The sequence below is a fragment of the Hemibagrus wyckioides genome, linkage group LG22 (assembly GCF_019097595.1).
Source record: "Hemibagrus wyckioides isolate EC202008001 linkage group LG22, SWU_Hwy_1.0, whole genome shotgun sequence".
Taxonomy (NCBI): domain Eukaryota; kingdom Metazoa; phylum Chordata; class Actinopteri; order Siluriformes; family Bagridae; genus Hemibagrus; species Hemibagrus wyckioides.
In genome coordinates, this window is record NC_080731.1 from 5449373 (window position 1) to 5470615 (window position 21243).

Sequence of the window (21243 nt, forward strand, 5' to 3'; positions counted from 1 at the left end):
CCATCTCAGTCAGTCATCAATACCCATCAATAGCAACTGGCCCTCTGTCACAAACCCCCCTTCTTCTGAAGTGAGAAAAGAGAGCGAGAAAGAGAGAAGAGGGAGAGGGGGTAAAAGGGAAGCCACATGCACCATCTGGGGGCGGAAGGAAACCCGTGCATGAGTCAGGAGAGGAAAAAAGCGAAACGTTTAACGTTTAGATCTGTGTCTGTCAAGTAGGTCGAAAGAACCGAAATAATACAGACATCAAGGGCAATGTTTTCACCTGTCGCGATTATTTTAGGACTGCTTATGTTCACTGAATAGAGATAACATCTCAAGAACCAGGTTTACATGAAAAAAAAAACCCATATTCGTGCTTCCTGGCTTTCTTTTCGAGATGTTTGATTAACTATGTGCTTTTTTAGCAGAATAATCTGCTAGTGTCACAGATGAAAAGACAACTGTACTATAACAATATAATAATATTCCCAACAGTACATTTATAACACAATATAAACACCATAACTTAAAAATAAGGTGCATTAAAAAAATTATAGCACTTCAGTTTACCCGTTGCTTAACAAAACTAAGAAAAAAAATGCTTAAATGAAATGTAATTAGTGCAATGCGTACTGCATCAAGTTTGTTTTTCCTTAAGGTTATTTCAATTTGGAGATTCTCGTGCATACTTACCCTCATGAATATTGAGTGAGTCATTAATACACTAATAAATTAACTGGAACAATTTAATCCCCTCCTCATAAATGTAGGATCAGATTAATACTGAAAAACACACATTTTATTAGAAAACAGCTAATCTTTTGTTGAATAATAAATTATACACAATCTACAAAAAAGAATATCGTTAGAGATCTTTGCTGAGCATGTTGTAATTTAATAAACTCTTGTGTTTGTGTTAAATAAATATAAATTCTCCGTATACACAAATGTTTCTAAATATTTACTAGCAGTTTTTAATTTTCAAATGAACTGATGTGTAACGAGAATTATTATTATTATTATTATTATTATTATTATTATTATTATTATTATTATTATTATTATTATCTAAATACTTGGCAAGAATCTTACGAATTTGACTCTGCATTAAAAAAATATTTGTTAGAAAAAAAATGAACTAATACTTAATTATAACCCCAAAATAAGGCACATTTTATTGTACGATATTTTTAGACAAACACTACTAAAACACACATTTGCCTAGGTAATTTAATACGAAAATAAACAACAATGCGACCTAATAGCCATTAAATTAGGGCAGTTAAAATGATTGAAACTGTTTTTCTTAAATTATTCTTCAGATCTTATTCTTCAAGTCAGTTTTGATGTGGAAGATGGTTTTCAAATCATTTATCCAAATGTGTTTTGACACAAATCGCGTAAACCACATAGTTTCAACGCCAGACAAAATTTCTGATCCGTGTGTGTGTGTGTGTGTGTGTGTGAGAGAGGTGGAAAACATGTCCAGCTGGAGTCGTGTGAATGAAAAAAAAGAGCTGCACAAGTTTTTCAAGCTCAGACACGAGTTGTGCTACCGGCTGGGGGCGTGGCTGGCATCAGTTCGTGGGTCACGTGCGTGGAAATGGGCGGGGACTGGGAGGAGAAAATAAGTGCTGATTCTTTTCCTCTACTGTGTCGTGATTGTAGGCCGTTGCGAGTTTGGCCATTGTAGATACAATGTACAATATACACACAATGGGTGTGTGTGTGTGTGTGTGTGTGTGTGTGTGAAATAATAAAATAATTTACTGTCGTCACGTGCCACAATTTGTAATGCACAACATACATTTCTATTAAACAATTAAATATAAATATACAGTTATTTTATCTTGTATGTACAGGGCTTGATTTTTGCATTGTCTATAACTAATAAGCTTGTAATATATATAAAATAATGAATACATCTCCACACTCAATGGTACTAAACTAAATTGCCTGGAGCTGGGGTGGTACCCTTAGACGTACAACTATGGCAACCTTTAATATATATATATATATATATATATATATATATATATATATATATATATATATATATGTATATATATATTCCAAGAGGTTTGTAATATGGTGTACGTTTAATGTTTTGCTCTTCAATTAAGCCCATAAATCTTTTTCTTAAGGTACACTACATGCACATTTCCAGGAAATATAAATATACACACCTTGTGACACGAAAAGGGTTAATACACGTTTTTTTCTGTCTTACGTTACGTGTAAATAAATACGTAAAGACGGGTGAGAAATTATAAACCAGTGGGTAAATAAAGCTGTAATTCGCTATGGTAAAATAACTTTGTCCCAACACTTGACACCTCAGTGTAAAGGGAAAAAAACAGACTCAATCCAATCCACTAAAATGCCTCCCATAGCAGAAGAGAGCCTCCGCTTTTCCTTTAATTTGCCACACGTGTGCATACGGTACACATATATAAAATGTAAGCATGCAACTTGTTTCACTCGTATCACGTGTACATGCAAAAGACAACACGTGAATTTTCAAACCGTGCACTACATGTTGCACAACGACTTAAATATTAACCCGTGCGCCACGAACCAGAGGTTACAATGTTGTTGCGTTGTGGGTGTTTTTTTTTTTATATCATGTATATTGATTTAACTGACCGTAACATGTTCCATGTGTAAAATCTTTTACAAGTGATACAGTTTGATGTGACTATTACCTCTCCTTGCATATAAATACATGCATGCATACATACATACATATTATACATACCTCCATACCTCTGCTTGTGATTTACACTCTGCAGTCCCTCCCACACACACACACACACACACACCTACACACACACACACACATTCTTCACATATTCTGCACATATTCTGCAGTACACTGAGAGGATATCAATAGCTATTTGTTGGGCAAAATGTGTGTGTGTGTGTGTGTGTGCGGAAACGTTCTTTGGAAAGACAGAGAACAGAATGACAGTGTGTATGAAAGAGAGAGAGAGAGAGAGAGAGAGAGAGAGAGCATTTCAGATTGAGAGTTGTCCCCTCTCCATGTGTCCGCAGCACTTACTGAATTCACGCTCTGCTTTAGATCAAACGTTCGGTACCGATTAGGCCGCAGTAAACGGGGGAGAGCGAGGCGGCGAGAGGCGGGCCCTTTTCCGCCGGACAATGCCATTATTTCGGCTCCATTGGTCAGGAATGCCGGATTTTACAGGCCGCTGCCCTCCTCCAGGCGTCAACCAAAGAGCCTCCGGACCCCCCTGCTTCCCTCCTTTCCTCAAACCATGCAGCATATCTATCCCAGCCACCAAGACTGACAAGTTTGCCAGATTGGCCAGTTTCCTGTCCTGTCTATTTTTAATCACCGAGCTGAGAAAATAGCGTTGGGCTGGTAGTACTTATAGCCGTTCTGCGGAATAGGCCTTCAGCGATCAGGTTTTAAACTATGACTATGAAGTGGAAACCCAATCTGCATATCCAGTCTGGCAACCCTGTCACTGCCTTCCACATTGCTTTCCACCATTTCTGCTCCTGGATCATTTCAAAGGATCTACACAACTCACTTGTTTTATATATATATGAGAGCAGTCCGAGACTAGTCTTTATTCTAACAGTGCCACGAGGCAAAGTACTGACAGTCATCTGTAGCCAACACCCTTAAGAAAAACGGGCAAATCAAGAACCATTGACGATCCGTATGTAAAAAAGCTTCAAAATTAGGATCGTTTAAGAAGACAACAGTCCCCAAAACCAGCAAAGAACCCAGTGAAGTATAGCATAGTATTACATTTTTTTCGGATGTAAAACAATTTCTCAATAGCAAGATATTATTATAATTTTTTTTTTTTTTTAAACTTGATAGCCTTTCTAAAAGCTAGTACTATGATTAAATAGTCATTCTGTTATATGCCGATTTGTTGTTGAATTTATATCCATGTCTAACCAATCAATTTTAAACTGTTCAACTTTTCTGTAAACATTAAACATTATTTACTATTCATGTTTATTTTCAGGTATATATTTACAGCTAGTTGCGTGACTGTGTCCTAAAACTAAATCACCAAATTCTCAAGTTGCGCGGTAGATATAATGAAAAATTTGTGAATGGAGAATGGAATGTGAGCGTTCATTGTTAAACTAAAACTATATGATGACGTTTCGCGGGAAGCGACCAATCAGGACAGTGATGGGACAGTTAAATGCCTCAGAATTCGACCAATGGCCCATCGAGCGGCAAAGACTAGCGCAGAAACGGACCAATCGGAAACGCGCATGCAAATTATGGAATCCGCTTCAGCAAGAGCTGAATGTCAACTAGTCAAAGATGGAGTCTTGGAGCTGAGAGGCCGACAGGCTGGCCACGGATAAATTACAATTTACATTACCAAGACAATGCGAAGAACGAATGCGCAAGGATGACAAGATGGCGTTGGTTAAACTGGATGAAAGCGAAGGAGCTGGTTGGAGATTATTGATGACCCCCTTTTTTGGGCTTGCAATTATTTGGTCCAACTTTTTTCTCGTTTTTGTCGTTTCTTCTTCTGCTTTCAAGGATTGTCTCACCTTTTGGCCAGGTACCATTCATGAAATTCGGGAGGGGGGTCCCTCTTTCTGTTTGTGAGTAGCATCATCCGGGTGATTTCTCGGAAATGGCGGGAGCTGAAGGCAAAATCGACAATATCGTGTCGCTTTGGGTGGGTGAAACTGCAAACAGGGTGGCTGGTCTAGTCTAGTCTAGTTTGAAGCCCCTAAACATGGCTGTAGTTGGAGATGTTGAAGAGCACACTAGTTGTAGACGGCATGGAGGGCACTGCGTTGCATTACACTGGATTTGCTGGTTTTTGCTTGGTTTCCTTCTTACAAGAATATTTTATCTTCCATGAGGTCGAGCTTTCATCACTTGGATCACCGTGGATATATTAGAAATTACACTTCTGGAACTACCTGAAATGTTGGTCTAATTAGTCCATTAAAGTAGGCCATGGGTTAACCTGCAATCAGCATGCCGATATTAATAGTGCATTAAATAAATAATAATAATAATAAAAAAAAACCAAAACAATACTTGTTACTTAGAAACATTTAATTGACCTAATGTGTTTTTTTTCGGGCCCTTTTCGAGGCCTGCCTGTTGGAGTTTAGATTAACACCAGACGAATTTTTTTTAGAAGAATCTGTTTTGTTTCTTTTGTAGGGATTTCACACACAAGTTCCACATGATTACGTCTGATTTATTTAAATAGAATAGTTTGTAACAGTAAATCCCGTTCATTCATTATTTGTTAAAAATTATAAAGTTTTTTTCCGAGTTGTTTGTTTACTTCAAAATACAGCAGCAATAACTGAGCTACTTATTATTATTATAGGTTGTTGGGGAAAACAAGAAGTATAAATCCCCTTGTTGAAAAGTGTAACAGTGCTATTATTATAGTGTGTGTGTGTGTGTGTGTGTGTGAGAGAGAGAGAGAGAGAGAGAGGAAAAGAGAGTGTGAGTCAGAAAGAGAGTGTGTGTTGCTTATATATTGGCGTTAGCCTATGCAATTTACAGTGGATGCATAAATCGTAATAGGAAATTAATTGCATTAAATTAAATACCAAACAGACCAACAGGCGTGGGAGATATTAATGTCATGCACTGGCTTTGCAAGTGGTCAGAATCTTTCAGTAGTGGAGAGTGAAAATGCCAGGCTCGGTTCAGCAGCTCCCGCCCCCTCACTTCACCCCCCGAACAGGAGGAGAGGAGTGGAGGACAGGAGGGGGGTTTCAAATTGCCACTTTGGCAAAAGGGATAAGAATAGTACATATTAAATGAAGGATTCAGGTATTGTATCGCGGAATGCGCTCTTTGCCCCATTTTCCCCCTCTCCCTCGTTTCCTACTCGAAGGCATCGAGTTAATTTTTCCCCCCTTTCCAATCGCTGTGCTGGTGAAATTTATTTTCACACTAATTTCACAAAAGACATTGATCATGTTTTTTCTTGTTCTGGAAAGCAGTGTTTGTGTGACAATGCAAAACTAATTTCAATACTTCATGAAGTTCACTTGCTATTTTGTATGACTTCAGGAATTATTATAAGCCATTCTGGAGATGACTAAAATATTCCAACCTGTCGTCTTTCTTCTTTCGTGATGTTTTTATTTATTTGTTTATTTATTTATTTATTGGATCGTTAGAGAATTTCGAAATTATCCTAAACTATGACTTTAAAGTCTGCATTTGAATTGGTCTTGCTGGTTTATTTACATATTTGAAATAGTCTCTCGCTGTTGTTGTTTTTTTCTGTCCTGGTTCTACGATGAAATCCTGATTTCACAATCCCCATTTAATATAAAGCAAATACGATATGTGGACAATTACATAGTAAATAAATGCAGTAAGCTGAGATGGTCAGTTTCTGCTTTGCTCCTCTCATATTGTTAACCAGGGCCCTTTTTCTGTTGTACTACTGTGAATCAGATAAGCAGTGCAATATTAAAAGGGCATTGGATGACAAGAAACACTCCAGCCTTACCATTCCAGTTAAACGTGTCCAAACTCCTTCCTAGAAATTACTCTCATTCTTAGAAGTAGATTTGGTTACACAGTCTCATACATTGTTTTCTCTGCATTGTTATTTTTCAGTGACAATCTTTATTAAAATAAAAATAAACTAGGCCTCATTTGCTCGCTTATTTTTTATTTTTTATTTTTAGGTATTGCCTCTAAAACAACGATCATAATCCTTTTATCATAAGTTTTATATAATAATTTATACACAAATATTTGTGTTCTGGTGGCACCAATGATTTAATTTCAGCACACATTAATATGTACACGATAATGTATATAATAGTAAATTACATGCAATTATGTGATCCAGTAAGTTCGTAAAGTCAGAGTTACGTTTATTTTGATCATCAGTTTTCACTTCATAGTCTTAAAGGTCCAAAAGCACTCTGGTTGTAGCCTGAACTACTCATTAGAAAGTGCTAAAGTCTTTTGCTTTGACGATGTTGCACTACTGAACCATCTAATCAAGCAGTGCAATAGTATTGTCATTGCATTCGGCTTTCGCCAACTCGTATGGCGATATATATGCGGACATAGGAATTTGCTTTAGCACCAAGGCAGCAGTAGGCCATGTGCTGTTTAATATGGACACACTCAGTCAGACCCTTAAGGGGATTTTTTTTTCGTAACACGAGAGGGCCATAACAGTAGTCTTTACACTGACTCCAGCCCTTCATAGTATAACTCTAGTGTAATAAATATGACCCAGACCGTGCTAAGTGTACTACAGATATACAGTGGCAGTCTGGAGCCAACCTAAAGTCCATGTGTCCCTAATACGTAATACTAGAAACGTATACTGCATGTCTGGAGTGCGTGAAAAAGTATTCACGTGTCCCACACGTTAGTGGTGGACGACATCTTTAGAACGATAAATTAGCCTACGTCACGATACGATTTTCTGATCATCAGCACGATAAATTAGCCTACGTCACAATACATTTCTCTGATAATTGCCGAGCTAAATTAGCTTACGTCACGATACGGATTTCTGATCAATGGCACAATAAATTAGCATATCACAACAAATTTCTCTGATAATTGCCGAGCTAAATTAACCTGCTTCACGATACGATTGTCTGATTACCACGATAAATTAGCCTGCGTCACAATACATTTCTCTCATAATTGCCTAGCTGAATTAACCTACGTCACGATATGATTTTCTGAACATTACCACGATAAATTAGCCTGCATAACGATATGTATATTTTTAACTTATTGATAAAATTAATAGATTTCTTATAAACCGACCTGTGAAAAATATCTTATTTGTTAGTAGTTGTTTTCTGTATAGTATATGATGTCGCAATGTTGTCATAAAATTATCATATTAACCTTTACTTGGCAAAGCTCATTCCCATTGGTCCAGGCCACAAATTACGATATATATAAACAGGATCTGGACACAATTACTGGTCACGTTTATTAAATAAACTGAGACTGTAGCACATAAGAAAATTTTGTTAGTGCACCTTAGTTTGAAAACAAAACAACAACAAAAATAAAACAAAGAAGGAAAGAAAGCATGGCTGATTTTAAACAAAACGTAAACCAAAAGCTCACTGTACATTTTGCATTGTTTACCATTTTGCCAATTGGATTTTTTCCTTGTTAAATAGGTTACTTTGCAACCAGTGTTTTGTTTGCTTGTTTTTGTATGTGTATGTTTGTTTTTCTGCCTGGTGCATTTTCTCATTTGGGCAAAACTTTAATGAAAGCCTAATTCATAATTGTCATGCACACTGTGTATTCGTGTGTCTCTTTAATACCACACAGCTTGGAGACATTATCTTTTTGAGCCATACTGCCCACACTGACACCACAAACACTTTGTAGAGGTCTGGAGTTAGGCTAAAGTCCCATGTCCCTGACTGTGTGTGTATATGTGTGTGTGTGTGTGCGTGCGCGCGCGCGCTATAGGCCATCCATATAGTAGCAATGCTCTTTCCCCTCGTGGTTAAAAAAAGGCCTCGATACCACGCCCCCAGAGAAAGAACATTCTGTTCAACAGAGCTTCAGAGGTCGTCTTCGTTTGCAGCACTTAAACTTACATGTTTAAATAACATTCAGAAATTAACTTAACTCACTTTCCGAGATAAGGCGTAGTAGGACTATTAAACGCCTCGTTAATTTTAGGCTATTTATTCTTCATCTTGAATATTTTTAACGTCCGCAAGTCTTCCTAAATCAGATTTAAAAACAGCTCTATCGTACCACGTGCAATATTATATTTTCTAATTAAACGCACGCCATATTTTTTATTACCATTCTCGCAGCCAAAACAGAATATGAAGCACTTTAGAGAATCATTATTTTATTTCATCCCAGTGGGATTTTTTAATCACGCGCTGATGGTGTAAAAAGTAAATAAATAAAAAACAGAAGGAGCAGCACGCACAAAACTGTGCTATGGATTAAATGCAAAGGCTATTTATTTAGAAATGATCCATAAAATAAAGCTTAGGCAGGAGTGTCACGCGATAAAGTGAGACGTTATGACAGGATTTTGTACCACGCTTTCTAACAGCCGTGTCTGATAAATATCAAAATTAGAGATTAAGCCATTTAGGCCTATTATAACACAAGTACGAGTGTTTGTCTGTGCTTTTTTTCTTCTTCTTCGTCTTCTTCTAAACATATAGCTAGAGAGCGGTTAGTTGTCAGGAATATGGACTAATACATCTAATTGCTTTGTATGAATAATGTATTGCAATTATTCTGTGCTTCTGTGTAAACAGACTATGTGGACACACAGGACTTAAACAAAAGCTATACATTTTGCAGGGGTATATAGTGAGACTGTGGACAGAGGAGGAGGAGGGGGATGAATTTCCTATTTGAGGCAGGTCGGTGGGGGGATGGGACTATTTGTAAGGAATGCGGGAGGGGGGCAGGTTTCGTTCAGTGAGTAGAGGAAGGGAAAGAGGGAGGGAAGGAGGGAACATCCCACCCAGAGTGACATTTTTACTCCTTGGTCGGTGTCTGCAAGGTTAGGCAAGTTGAACTTTTGCTTTAATCTCATCACTTAACAGAGTGAGTGAGAAGTTTGGCTAAACGGAATGTTGCATGCACAAAGAGTCTTGCAGACTACAGAGTTCGAGGTGGTAGTCTACAATTGTAACATTTTTTTGGTTAGAATTAAAGTACTCGACGATGGTTTAAATTACAGACTTCATACTTCCCACATAACATCATGCATAGGGGATGTGCAAGTTTAGCTTTTAGCTATCAAGTGCATGTTTACCCATATCGTGAGTGAAGCAAAAAAGATTTGTTATTTCAACTTTGAATTTCGCCTTCATACAGCATGTTATATGAACATATCCAATAAACAACACCTTTATTGCGTTTCCCTGTTTCACTGATTTGACATTTTAATAGTATATCTGTGATTATGAAAGGTACATTTGCTTTTCTATTGGTTCTCTTTTATGTATCCTGGCAACAGCAGACTCCAACCCACCCCTCATCCGCCCACCACCACCACCACCTCCTCCTCCTCCACCTCCACCCCTCCGTTTCCTTCCTCACGCGCGGTGGTCTCGGGGTCTCCCATGGCAGCACGTTAGCGCGTGCACATCACAAAAACATAAACCAAAATATAAATAAACAACCTCACTCGCTCCATTCGTCAAAGCTGGACAATGGCGATGTGTAGCCTAATTATAGAATATCACCCTTGATGACATGATCAATTAGGCTTCCTGTCTTTTTTTTTTCTTTCTCTAAATGGCTTTGTATAGGCTACACTCGCACTCTGATCTCCTTCCTAGCCATTGTTTTTTTTTTATTGTTTTATTTATTTATTTAAACCTGTATGCACCAAATAAGCTATAACCTGTGTGTTTATTATCACTGTGGTCATTTTATTGTGAACAATGGTGGTGATATAAGGCGGGATTTTCTGGACATTTTACCTGACGTCACATGCAGCCGTAAACGCCTAGAATTAAGGAAATTCATGGGAAAAAATGTTCCCGCGTGGCTCAACGCGCATGCGCGGCACTCTGGCATAGGAAACACGGGGCCTTTGCGACACCTTTTCCTGCTCTTCATGATCAAGGCTCTACTTTAATAGAAGGCTAAATGCGTTGGTTTCATTGGTGGTAAGTGCAAATGAACATTCTTCCTGTGACTGTTTTAGTTTTTGTAAAAAATATTTGGCCTACAAACCAGAACAACCTTTAATATATGGTAACACATTAGGGCCCAACTAGTGTTATTTTCCGGCGGGCTCATTTATCAGTTGGAACCTTTCTCATTAAGAGATTTGCATGATGCTTGTTGCCATTATTGTTATTATTGACTATAATATTAATGCCATTAGTGCCGTTGTCCACTATTGATATTTTACGCAGTGTATAGTGTAGTCACCCATACTTAAGAGTGTACAGATCTCGTCTCCGTATACACCCGCATTTATTACATGTCTTCACTATGAAAGAAAGGCTCGTTTAAAAAAAAAAATCAGCCATATTTGGCATGGGACATGTACGATCATGCATGTCACTTCAACGTGAAATCCCCCAAGAAAGGGGGAGGGGGGGGGCACAAAAACTATTCTGTTGGAGCATGTCATTTGCTCGCAGGCAAAAGCTGGTATGTGAGGAATTAAAGAGTTTACCAACGTGAAAGTGAAGCATATAAGGTTTAATCATTTGTGTGTTGCTATGTGTCATGAAGGTGAATCAGGATCCAGTAACATAGGCGTATTTGGATTGAGTGCTTCTGATCTTAAAAGCTTTGCAGCATTCTAAGCTACACTGAAATGAGTGGATGTCATATGGGCTAATTGAATTTTATGGCTCTTTCAGCAAGGGTTTTGTCATATCTTTATCACTGTATAGGCAATAAGAAAAATATCGACTGTTTGGTTTTTTTTTTTTCTCTGCAAAGTGATTTTTTTTTAGGCTGTACATTTCACATGAATGGGAAAGGAGATTGTGTATGTTTAGGATGATTTAATTTTTTTTGTAATATATTTATTGTTTGTTCTCCACTGAGGCAATCCCTCCAACACCATGGTTTGATCTGAATTTCCATTGTTTTCAATTTAAATCTCAACATACAGACTGAATCAGAAAATTATCATACAAATTATAAAAATGTAAGACAGTTTAAAGTTTGTGAATCATGCATTCTAATGCAAATACAAGTTTTGTGTGTCGTTCATACAAAACAGGCTTGATGTAAATGTATGGTAATATATGGAGGTGGTTAAAAAAAAAAAAAAGGCAGGATGGACAGTGCTGTAGTAGGCTTGATGGTAGGCAGCAGGAAAGGGGGTGTGGTCACAAGCAGAGGTTTAAAGCTCACTAGTAATTTCTTTAAGGAAAAAGCCATATTTTCACATAAAAGCTCAGCCCTGTTTACTTTAAAATGCTATAATGCATTTACAATACGAATTCCACCTTGCAGGCGAGACCCTATCAATATTGCCTCTGCTTTTTCAACTGTAACTGTAGTAGTGCAATATTGCTTATAGGGTCTTGACTTTAAGGCATATCTACAATAGGAATTTGACTGTTTTTATATGATTAGGAAAAAATGTAAGACAATGCAGTGATGGTGTAATGAATGTATATTTGCTGTTATGTTCATTTCAATTTATTTTGCATTTCTTTACGAATTATATGAGTTTACAGAAATGTGGTCCTGAGATTCCTCATATATGTGGAGAAATATAGCATAATATATAGCAAAATATTAGATGCCAGCTTGCTGAATTACATCATTATTTAATTACAGCAAGGAAGCCTGATGTATGAATGCTCATTTTCTTTGCCTTAATTTAAAGTATTTAAAAAAATAGTATATCTTTTAATCCAAACAAAACTGTAATAATTATTGTTTGATGAGATGTATTTTTCTGCACTTGTGCAAATGATTAAACATCAAAATTCAGGAATTAGGTCTGGCTCCCATTGTAAATAAATCTAGAAAGATTGGGATCTTTTGGGGTTTGTTTGTATGAACAGTATGATTATGCTTCATTGATCCCTAAAGATTATTGCTGAAACAGTAAACATTCAATTACATTAAATGCAAGGTTCTGTTCATTTTTGTTTTGCTTTCGAACACATTGAACTCGTTACAGAAAGTGTGTTTTGAAAACAAATGACCCTGCAGGCATGTTGGTACATTGATTTGATGTTTTCCCACAATTTAATCAGGACAATCTAATGATTTGATTATATAAGTATTTATTTAGACATATCCAGACGCACTAAGGATTGAGGTTTATCTTTCAGAGAAGCATGAAAGCACATATGGGTCATATGCCATATCTTGGTTTTAAACTTAATTCTGACCTCATCTTTGAATGGATACACAATAATGCATACAAAATGACAGTTCCTGCAATGTGGATTAGGTAATGTATGATTTTATTGATTTTATTAACACGCTGCTTTGGTTAAGGAGCTTTACACACTGAGCAAATCTTACGATAACAATTAGTGTTAGGTGAAGCAAAGATTAAATTCTTTTGTGTGATAGGTAAATAGATAGACAAACAGACAGACATAATGTGCATGCGAGTGTAGGTCTGGAAAAGCTCTTGTATCCACTGACTGTTAGTCGTCTGTTGCCTGACACTCTTTCTCTGTTGCACTACTGTGGGAGATGCAGCTAGCAGTGCAATAATGAAAGGGCATCAGTCCACTAGACTAAAACACACACATACAAACCCATACGTATCTATCTATCTATCTATCTATCTATTTCTCTGCAATGTGTGTGTTTTTCACTGATGTAGCTGGCTAACACACAGAGCTCCCAACCACAAATTTACCCACAATTAAACATGTCCGAATGTGTTTGTGCTTATTCTTTGTATGTGACACTGTAAAAGGCAGATGAATAAATAAAAGCTGAAATAATTTATTTATTGTAATTTGTATTACATTCATGTAGCTTACTGATGAACGTATTCAGAAATGCTGTTAACTTTACCTGCTGTGAAATTTAATATCCAGAGAGAGACTCTACTTTACAGGTTAGCTTGGATTTTGTTTACTTGCTTGAAGTGACAGATGTCACGGGAAATAATATGGGTTAATTACTGACCAAACCAACTTAGAGGGACTATTATCAGGATTTTGTAATACTTCCTACTTACTATGTGTAGGCCAAAATGAAAAAGAAAAACAACAAAACAAAACAAATACATGAGTGGCTACATAGTGTCATCTGAATTATTTCATCCCACTATATTCACATAAAACACAAATCACAGTTGATGGATATTCAGTTTTGCTTTATGTTATAAAGTTAGTAATGTATTAGAAGGCTATTTGTGGGCATGTAAATGAACTAGCAAGTTGTATATCCTAATTACTTGGATTCAAGCATAGTATATAGACACGTAGCTGTTACACACAGTGTAGTTTAATTATATAAGCAAACGAAACACAAAAAGAAATATATTACATGCTTATAAACATTGTTTAAACGTCAGTTAATGTGTAATAGAAATGTGATGCTAGCAACGTGTACCTCAGCAACTGAACGAAGGACAACACAAGGGAATTCGTGCTAAATATTGATATTTCCTATATATATGTATCCAGACAAAATGTCAGAATATGAGTTATATTGATATTTGGTAAAACATCTTGTTATTTTCCACTCCGTTCTATGATCCAGTGTTTGCTAGTAACGTCGAAATACAACGCCATTAGCATACTGGTGACATGCTAAAGTGTTTTAACATTAAGTGTGATATTCCTTTTATTCGTTTACATAAATAGGCTTGGAATAAGTATGTTGAGTGTTTTAAGGTTTCTTTCCCCCTAATTTGAAAGAACTTCGGACGCCATGATGGGAAAACTCTGTTTAGGAAGTCTATATAGACGAATTCACAGAGAAATGATAATTCAGTCATATTTTTATATTAGTGGACATTTTTATATAAGGTATGAGAACGGCATATTTTTCATTTCGACACTTGAGGTATTAAACTTAAGGCTTTAAATGACAAGGGTCACAGTGAATCACAACATGGAGGATTTCGTTATTGCAGAAACGGCTGTACTTTGATCACTTCTTTTAATGCTAGTGCGCCACCTACTGGCAGAAATTATCACATGGGCGGCTTTTACTCAGATATCTATCTTCAATGAGGCTGGAAAGCATTTACACGGTTTCTGCTGTCAGTTGAGAGAAAAACAACGTAGATCCTTCAGATTTAGAGAATGGGGAAATTTATAGGGAAAAATGTGGCCAAATCCTTTGTACCTTCTTAATTTTTTTAATTCCCCGCGGCAAGATTTTAACTGATTAGTTATTTTCATTTTTTTGTATTGCCTGACATTATGGACTCCGTTTTTTATGTTATGTACGACATTTCCCAAATGTTTACTTGTCACTGCAAATCAATACGTTTCTATCTCTCTAATCACCTTTATCCTGTGGTGGGCGTGGTCTCTCCCATGATGGCCACGCCCCCGGCCAGAATACACAAGGGCTCTTTGAATGGTTCGATGAGGATGTTAATGACGAAAATCATTCTTAGACCATCACACACACCAGTCCCCAATACAGATGAACACTTAAATAGCGACCTGTTAGACAGCACTCTTTATCATCATTATCACCAAAACTATTAAAGCTACTAAAACGCTTTATAATTATTTCCCACTTTGTCACCTGTCTGCGGTTTTCCAGTTATTATCCCTAATTTCCACATTATGATCACTAGGACTCAGTTTCCCAAAAGCATCATAAAGTGAAAGACATCGTAATTGATAAACAGCTTTGAATGTGATACATTTAGGAAACTCATCTTATATAAATTCTTTTGATTTAAATGTAATATTATTTTTTTTAAAAATTGCGCAAATAAATTGTAGCTCCAAATAGTATAATATATAACAAAATAATAATAATAATAAAAATAAAATAAATATAATAATAATAATAAGAAGAAAAGAGAGTGGAGGACTCTCTCTCTCTCTCTCTCTCTCTCTCTCTCTCTCTCTCTCTATATATATATATATATAAATTCAAAATAGAAAATAGAAATTCAAAATATTGTATTTAAATTTATTTTGTTATTTATATTGATCATTTGATGAGTGAGTTTAGGCTAAATTTCATTATATTAACTTATTACACATGTATTATTTTGTATTGTGTCACAAAATGGCAGGGATAATACAGGGAGACAGAAGAATGTATCTTTACCCGTTTATATACCGATCTGGCATAACATTATGACCAGTGAGAGGTGAAGTGAATAACACTGATGATCTCCTCATCATGGCACCTGTTAGTGGGTGGGATATATTAGGCAGCAAGTGAACATTGTGTCAGTTAATGTGTTAGAATTTGACAAGGGCCAAATTGTGGCTAGACGACTGGATCAGAGCGTCTACAAACCTGCAGCTCTTGTGGGGTGTTCCTGGTCTGCAGTGGTCAGTATCTATCAAAAGTGGTCCAAGGAAGGAACAGCGGTGAACTGGCGACAGGGTCATGGGCGGCCAAGACTCATTGATGCACGTGGAGAGCAAAGGCTGGCCCGTGTGGTCCGATCCAACAGACGAGCTACTGTTGATCAAATTGCTGAAGAAGTTAATGCTGGTTCTGATAGAAAGGTGTCAGAATACACAGTGCATGACGGGTCAGGACTGTTTTGGCAGCAAAAAGGGGAGCAATACAATATTAGGCAGGTGGTCATAATGTGTGTGTTTTATTTAAATTTATTTATTCATTCATTCATAGTTATCAAGAGAATAAAACACATACAGTGATGGAGGGCATGGACTGCCAAAACCTGATTTCATGTTTGTAAAAATGAATTTATTTTTATAGTATAATTCCATCCTTCAAACAGCTGATCAACAGACTATGCACTACTGATAAATACAGAACAGCCACTGCAAAAACCTCAAACACACAGCCAGTAGTCATTTTACCTATATACATAAGAAAATAAAAATGCAAGTAATGAAAGAAATGTCATTCCTTTCCAACAGGGAAACTGATTCAAATTAGCATTTTTATTCCATACATTTTATTGATGATGTGATTTTTTAATTACAAAGCAGACATGAGGAGTAGAAAATAAACTGGAAATAAAAACTAAACTCAGATCAGACAGGACAAATGAAAATAAAGCAACACCAGTTGTGAAATAGTGGTACAGTCTTTATTGGCTGAGAGTACAGTGCTTTTTGAGTCATCAGAGCTCATCATGATTTAAGGGTTCAGTACCGGGAAGAATAAAAACCCCCTCCATCACTTTCCAGTAGCTGTTCGAATTGGGCGAGGGCATTCCATGAACCTCACGCTGGCCCCTGATTGGATGGCCATACTGCTCTCCAGTCACGCTGAGGAAGACACTGGTGCCAAGATGCTTGAACTGGACATCATCTTCACGCTCCCAGTAGGTCCCGCTGCACTGGACCGTCCACACATCTAAATCATCACCTTCACCGTTCTCTCCAAAAGCACTCACCTCCTGCATTCACCATTTTTTTTTTGCAACCGAAAAGCACAGTTACTATGAAGCTCAAGAAACATTCATGCAAAGTCTGCAGACATTTTTTAGACAAAATACAGAGATGGAATAAGATGCATGTTATTTTATTTGTGCATTTAGAACAAAATGACAGGATTAGTATAAACCAACCTGGATGACTAAAAGCTAGATATTCTGAAAATACTTAACCAACATCATGCCTCTTAAAAACCCACAGTACATTTCTGTTTGAGGGAATAAAGGAATCTGCTATTACTAATTAAAAAAATATTAAATCTAATGACTGCAATCCTTCAAACGTAACCTCAGGGAATAATAAAATACTACTAGTGAACCTAAAAAAGATAATTTCCAGATAATTACTGAGGGGTGTGTGTTTTCAAATCTTAAAAAACAAAACAAGACATGTCACACCCATGTCTTTAATAAAATACTGGCAAAAAAACATTAAAAATACAAAACAAAGAGATAGCAAATACACTAATGCAGCACATATAATGTGTCAAAGGGCATAAACAATAAAAAATAATAATTATAAAAATAAATAATTTACAATTTGTATATTTATGGAACCGAGTTGTCTTGATAAGAGAAAAATGGGAGGAAAATTTCATGAGCTTCAAATAAATTCAAAATGAGGGTGACTTGCAGAGAAACGCAGCCCAGTAATTTTATTAGTCTCCATATATATATATATATATATATATATATATATATATATATATATATAACCTGCTGTCCTCATATAAGGACATATGAAGCAGAGTATCAGTCTGATGGAATGCCCTGAGACAGGAGACATCTGTTACATACAGAACAATGTCATGCCATGTCATGAATATCTAATATATGAGTCTGCTTTTGTTTAGAGTATTTTCTAATATCTTTTCTAGTAATCACCTACTAGTAATTTGGAAACATCTCTCCAACAGTGAGTCGAGCATGTGTGCAGGTGTTTGTGTGTGTTCGTTTTTTTCTCCCAGTTCCTTTTTTTTGACATGCTGAGGCACAGACAAAATAGTAGAGTTTCTCTCTTTAACGGATGTGTATTACTACTCTACATAGCTGATTTTAGAATCAAGCATTTGAGTGGGTGAAAACATTTATTTCTTTATTGCCCATTTAAAGAAATTTGTTTTTGTAGTACCTAAATAGCAAAGAGGAATTAAAACCACACCGCTCTGGTTCTGCTCACTTTGGGGAAGGAAAGCATACACACTGAATGCATGTGTGAGAAAGTAATGAAATCAAATAAACTCAAAATTCAAAACAAATAAACAAATTACCTGGTGGTTCGAAAGAGGAGAGCTGAAATGGTGACTGTGGAGGTTGCGTCCTGTCTTCATGTGAGTGAAACGGATAGCCTGACCACATTTAATGGGCACTCCACGCTGGCATATTTCATTTGGTTTACCACGGATGCGCCAGTAACTGTTTGCGTCGTCTACTGCATCCACACCTGTTACTGACTGCTGCCCACTACCTATCAGGGGTATATTGGAAAATAGTCATATGCATAAGCCATACTGTATATATATTATATATTAGGATGTTATAGCAGTGTCAATGCTGCACAGTGGTACAAAAGGTAGCACTTGGGTTACTGTCTGTGTAACGTTTTGCATGCTATTCCTGTGTACATGTGGGTTTCCTTCACCCACGGTGGTGGTAGCTCAAGTGGTTACAGTTCTGGGGTGTTGACCAGAAGATCGGGGTTCAAGACACACCACCGCCGCTGGGCCCTTGAGCAAGGCCCCCAACCCACCCTGCTCCAGGGGTGCTGTATCATGGCTGACCCTGTGCTCTGACCCCAACCCACAAGGACGGAATATACGAAGAAATAACTTCACTGTGCAGTAATGTATGACAAATAAAGACAACTAAACCTGCCTCACACCTCCACAGGACAGCAGGTGGACTGGATATGCTAAACTGACCCCTATGATGGTGTGACTAGGTTTGTGTTTTTTGTGTGTGGGTGTGTGTATGATGCCTAGCATCTCATTCAGAATGTATTCCCTCCTCATGCCTTGTGACAGACTCCGGATCCACTGCATCCCTGACCAGGATAAAGCTCTTACTTAAGATAAACAGATGAATAAATGACATTCATGGTCTTATAAACAACATCTAACATCCTTCAATATACAGGAAACATTTTATTTGCCAAATGCCAGACTGCTTTGTTATGGTAGTAAAAAAAGGTAAAGGCAGAAAACTTCATTATGTCGTGTCAAAAAGGGAAAAAACAGAACAAACCGGAAGTGAGCTGCTAAGCAACAAGAATGAGAAACCCCAATATGCAAGATGATTATTTATCTCAATCCTTCATCAGCTTGCTTTCTATGTTGTGCAAACCATGTAGTATTTCATCAGCACTAGCTGGCTGAATTCAACCTGCAGTTCACTCACAAATAAACATATTAGCATAATACATGACTATTATTGCATGGTGGTATTAGCCACATGGCTAATAAGCTAACCGGCAGGGTTCAAGGAAATAACAATTTATAACAGTAAATATATACTGATAATACTAATACGTGCTCCTGGTGTTGAACTGTGTTAGAGCTGTATTTGTAGAAGATTACATTAATTTCCTGTAGGCTGTTTATTACCTGAGCCGTATTTCACATCATGCGAGTGGAGTCTAACGTTGTGCTTTGGGTTCATCAGTTTGACCAAAGATCCACACGTAACATATTCCGAGTCTGACTCGCGACCCTGACATTTTGCGAAGATGAAAAACAATAAGAAGAAATCTAAACAGACGCGTGTGGCTTTTGCAGGTTCCATTGCGCAGATGTAGTAGAGAATACCTACATAACCACCGCGAGGTCGACCAGCTCCATTCAAAACACCGGAGCTGCTGCTGACCAATCACAGCATGACAAGTCCGAAAACCAGGAAGTAATGCGAACACCCGGTAATCGGCGATTGGTCGAGAGGCGTGATGACGCAACGCGTCGCCGCGGCTACGCTGAAACAAAACGCTATCTATGTAAATTTGCATGAAGTTTACTTAAAGGAAAATAACCCTCCACAAAGGTTGACACTGAAATATTTGTCATGTATTTAACGATTCTGGTAATAATTTGTTGCTGTAAAATTCTTTATCCTCATAAAAAGTTTTCTCTGTTGACTATACATCAGGCATAACATTATGACCACCCGCCTAATATTGTGTTGGTCCCCCTTTTTGCAGCCACTGTGTATTCTGACACCTTTCTATCAGAACCAGCATTAACTCCTTCAGCAACAACCGTCTGTTGGATCGGATCACCCGGGCCAGCCTTCGCTCCCCACATGCATCAATGAGCCTTGGCCGCCCCTTACCCTGTCACCCTGTTCACCACTGTTCCTTCCTTGAACCACTTTTGATAGATACTGACCACTGCAGACCGGGAACACCCCACAAGAGCTGCAGTTTTGGAGATGCTCTGATCCAGTCGTCTAGCCATCACAATTTGGCCCTTCATCAAATCCTTACACTTGTCCATTTTTCCTGCTTCTAACACATCAACTTTGAGGACAAAACGTTCACTTGCTGCCTAATATATGCCACCCACTAACAGGTGCCATGATGAAGAGATCATCAGTGTTATTCAGGTCACCTCTCAGTAGTCATAATGTTATGCCTGATTGGTGTATTTCTACTAACATTACAAAGGTGCTGAATAAGAGAAAAACCTTCTCAGACATAAGGATAAATGCATATAATTACAAGAGCTTCTTCTTCTTTCTTCTGTCATGGTTTGCCGGACACTTTTAATGTAGTAAAAAGAAATCAAACATAAGAAAAGTAAACTGCACTTGGCTAGTTAGTGATCTATGAGATGACGATCATGGTGGTATTAGCATGAAAGTTGAAGATTTGCTATCTGAGATATTTGGGCAGAGTGTACAAATAGGAAGGTGAGAGTGCTGGAAAGAGTAAAGGACTAAAGCTGGACCAGTCAACAAAAAGGGTGAAAAACCCTGGTGAAGCTTTCCAACATACAAAGTACTTAAGGCAAAGTTATTTCCTGGTGAACCTGCAAGTGAATTAGTTGTACTAATTACTAATTAGTAGTAGTACTTTCTTTCTTTCTTTCTATCTTTCTTTCTTTCTTTCTTTCTTTCTTTCTTTCTTTCTTTCACAATCTAAAGTTAAAATCTACTCAAGCATGGCCACAAATACTATCCAAACCAGTTATATCATAGCATAATAGTGAGCCACTGGGTATGCCTG

The 21243-nt window shown here is 37.3% G+C and overlaps 1 protein-coding gene across 1 annotated transcript; it reads right to left on the reverse strand.

The window, feature by feature from the left end:
• Positions 1-16192: 16192 nt before the first annotated feature.
• Positions 16193-19891, reverse strand: sdf2l1 (stromal cell-derived factor 2-like 1). Its single transcript, XM_058375744.1, has 3 exons — positions 19631-19891; positions 18299-18495; positions 16193-16991 (listed from the first exon to the last, which is right to left on the reverse strand). The coding sequence occupies exons 1-3, from the start codon at positions 19806-19808 to the stop codon at positions 16713-16715; spliced, it is 654 nt and encodes a 217-aa protein (XP_058231727.1). The 5' UTR covers positions 19809-19891; the 3' UTR covers positions 16193-16712.
• Between the last annotated feature and the right edge of the window lie 1352 nt (positions 19892-21243).

Bases quoted from the DNA above. Each gene is read 5' to 3' on its own strand.
- sdf2l1 (XM_058375744.1), bottom strand. From the start codon at position 19,808: ATGGAACCTGCAAAAGCCACACGCGTCTGTTTAGATTTCTTCTTATTG. The intron at 18,496-19,630 runs GTAATAAACAGC...TACCCCTGATAG, and splicing joins TGATGTGAAATACGGCTCAG to GTAGTGGGCAGCAGTCAGTA. The intron at 16,992-18,298 runs GTAATTTGTTTA...TGGTGAATGCAG, and splicing joins CTCCTCTTTCGAACCACCAG to GAGGTGAGTGCTTTTGGAGA.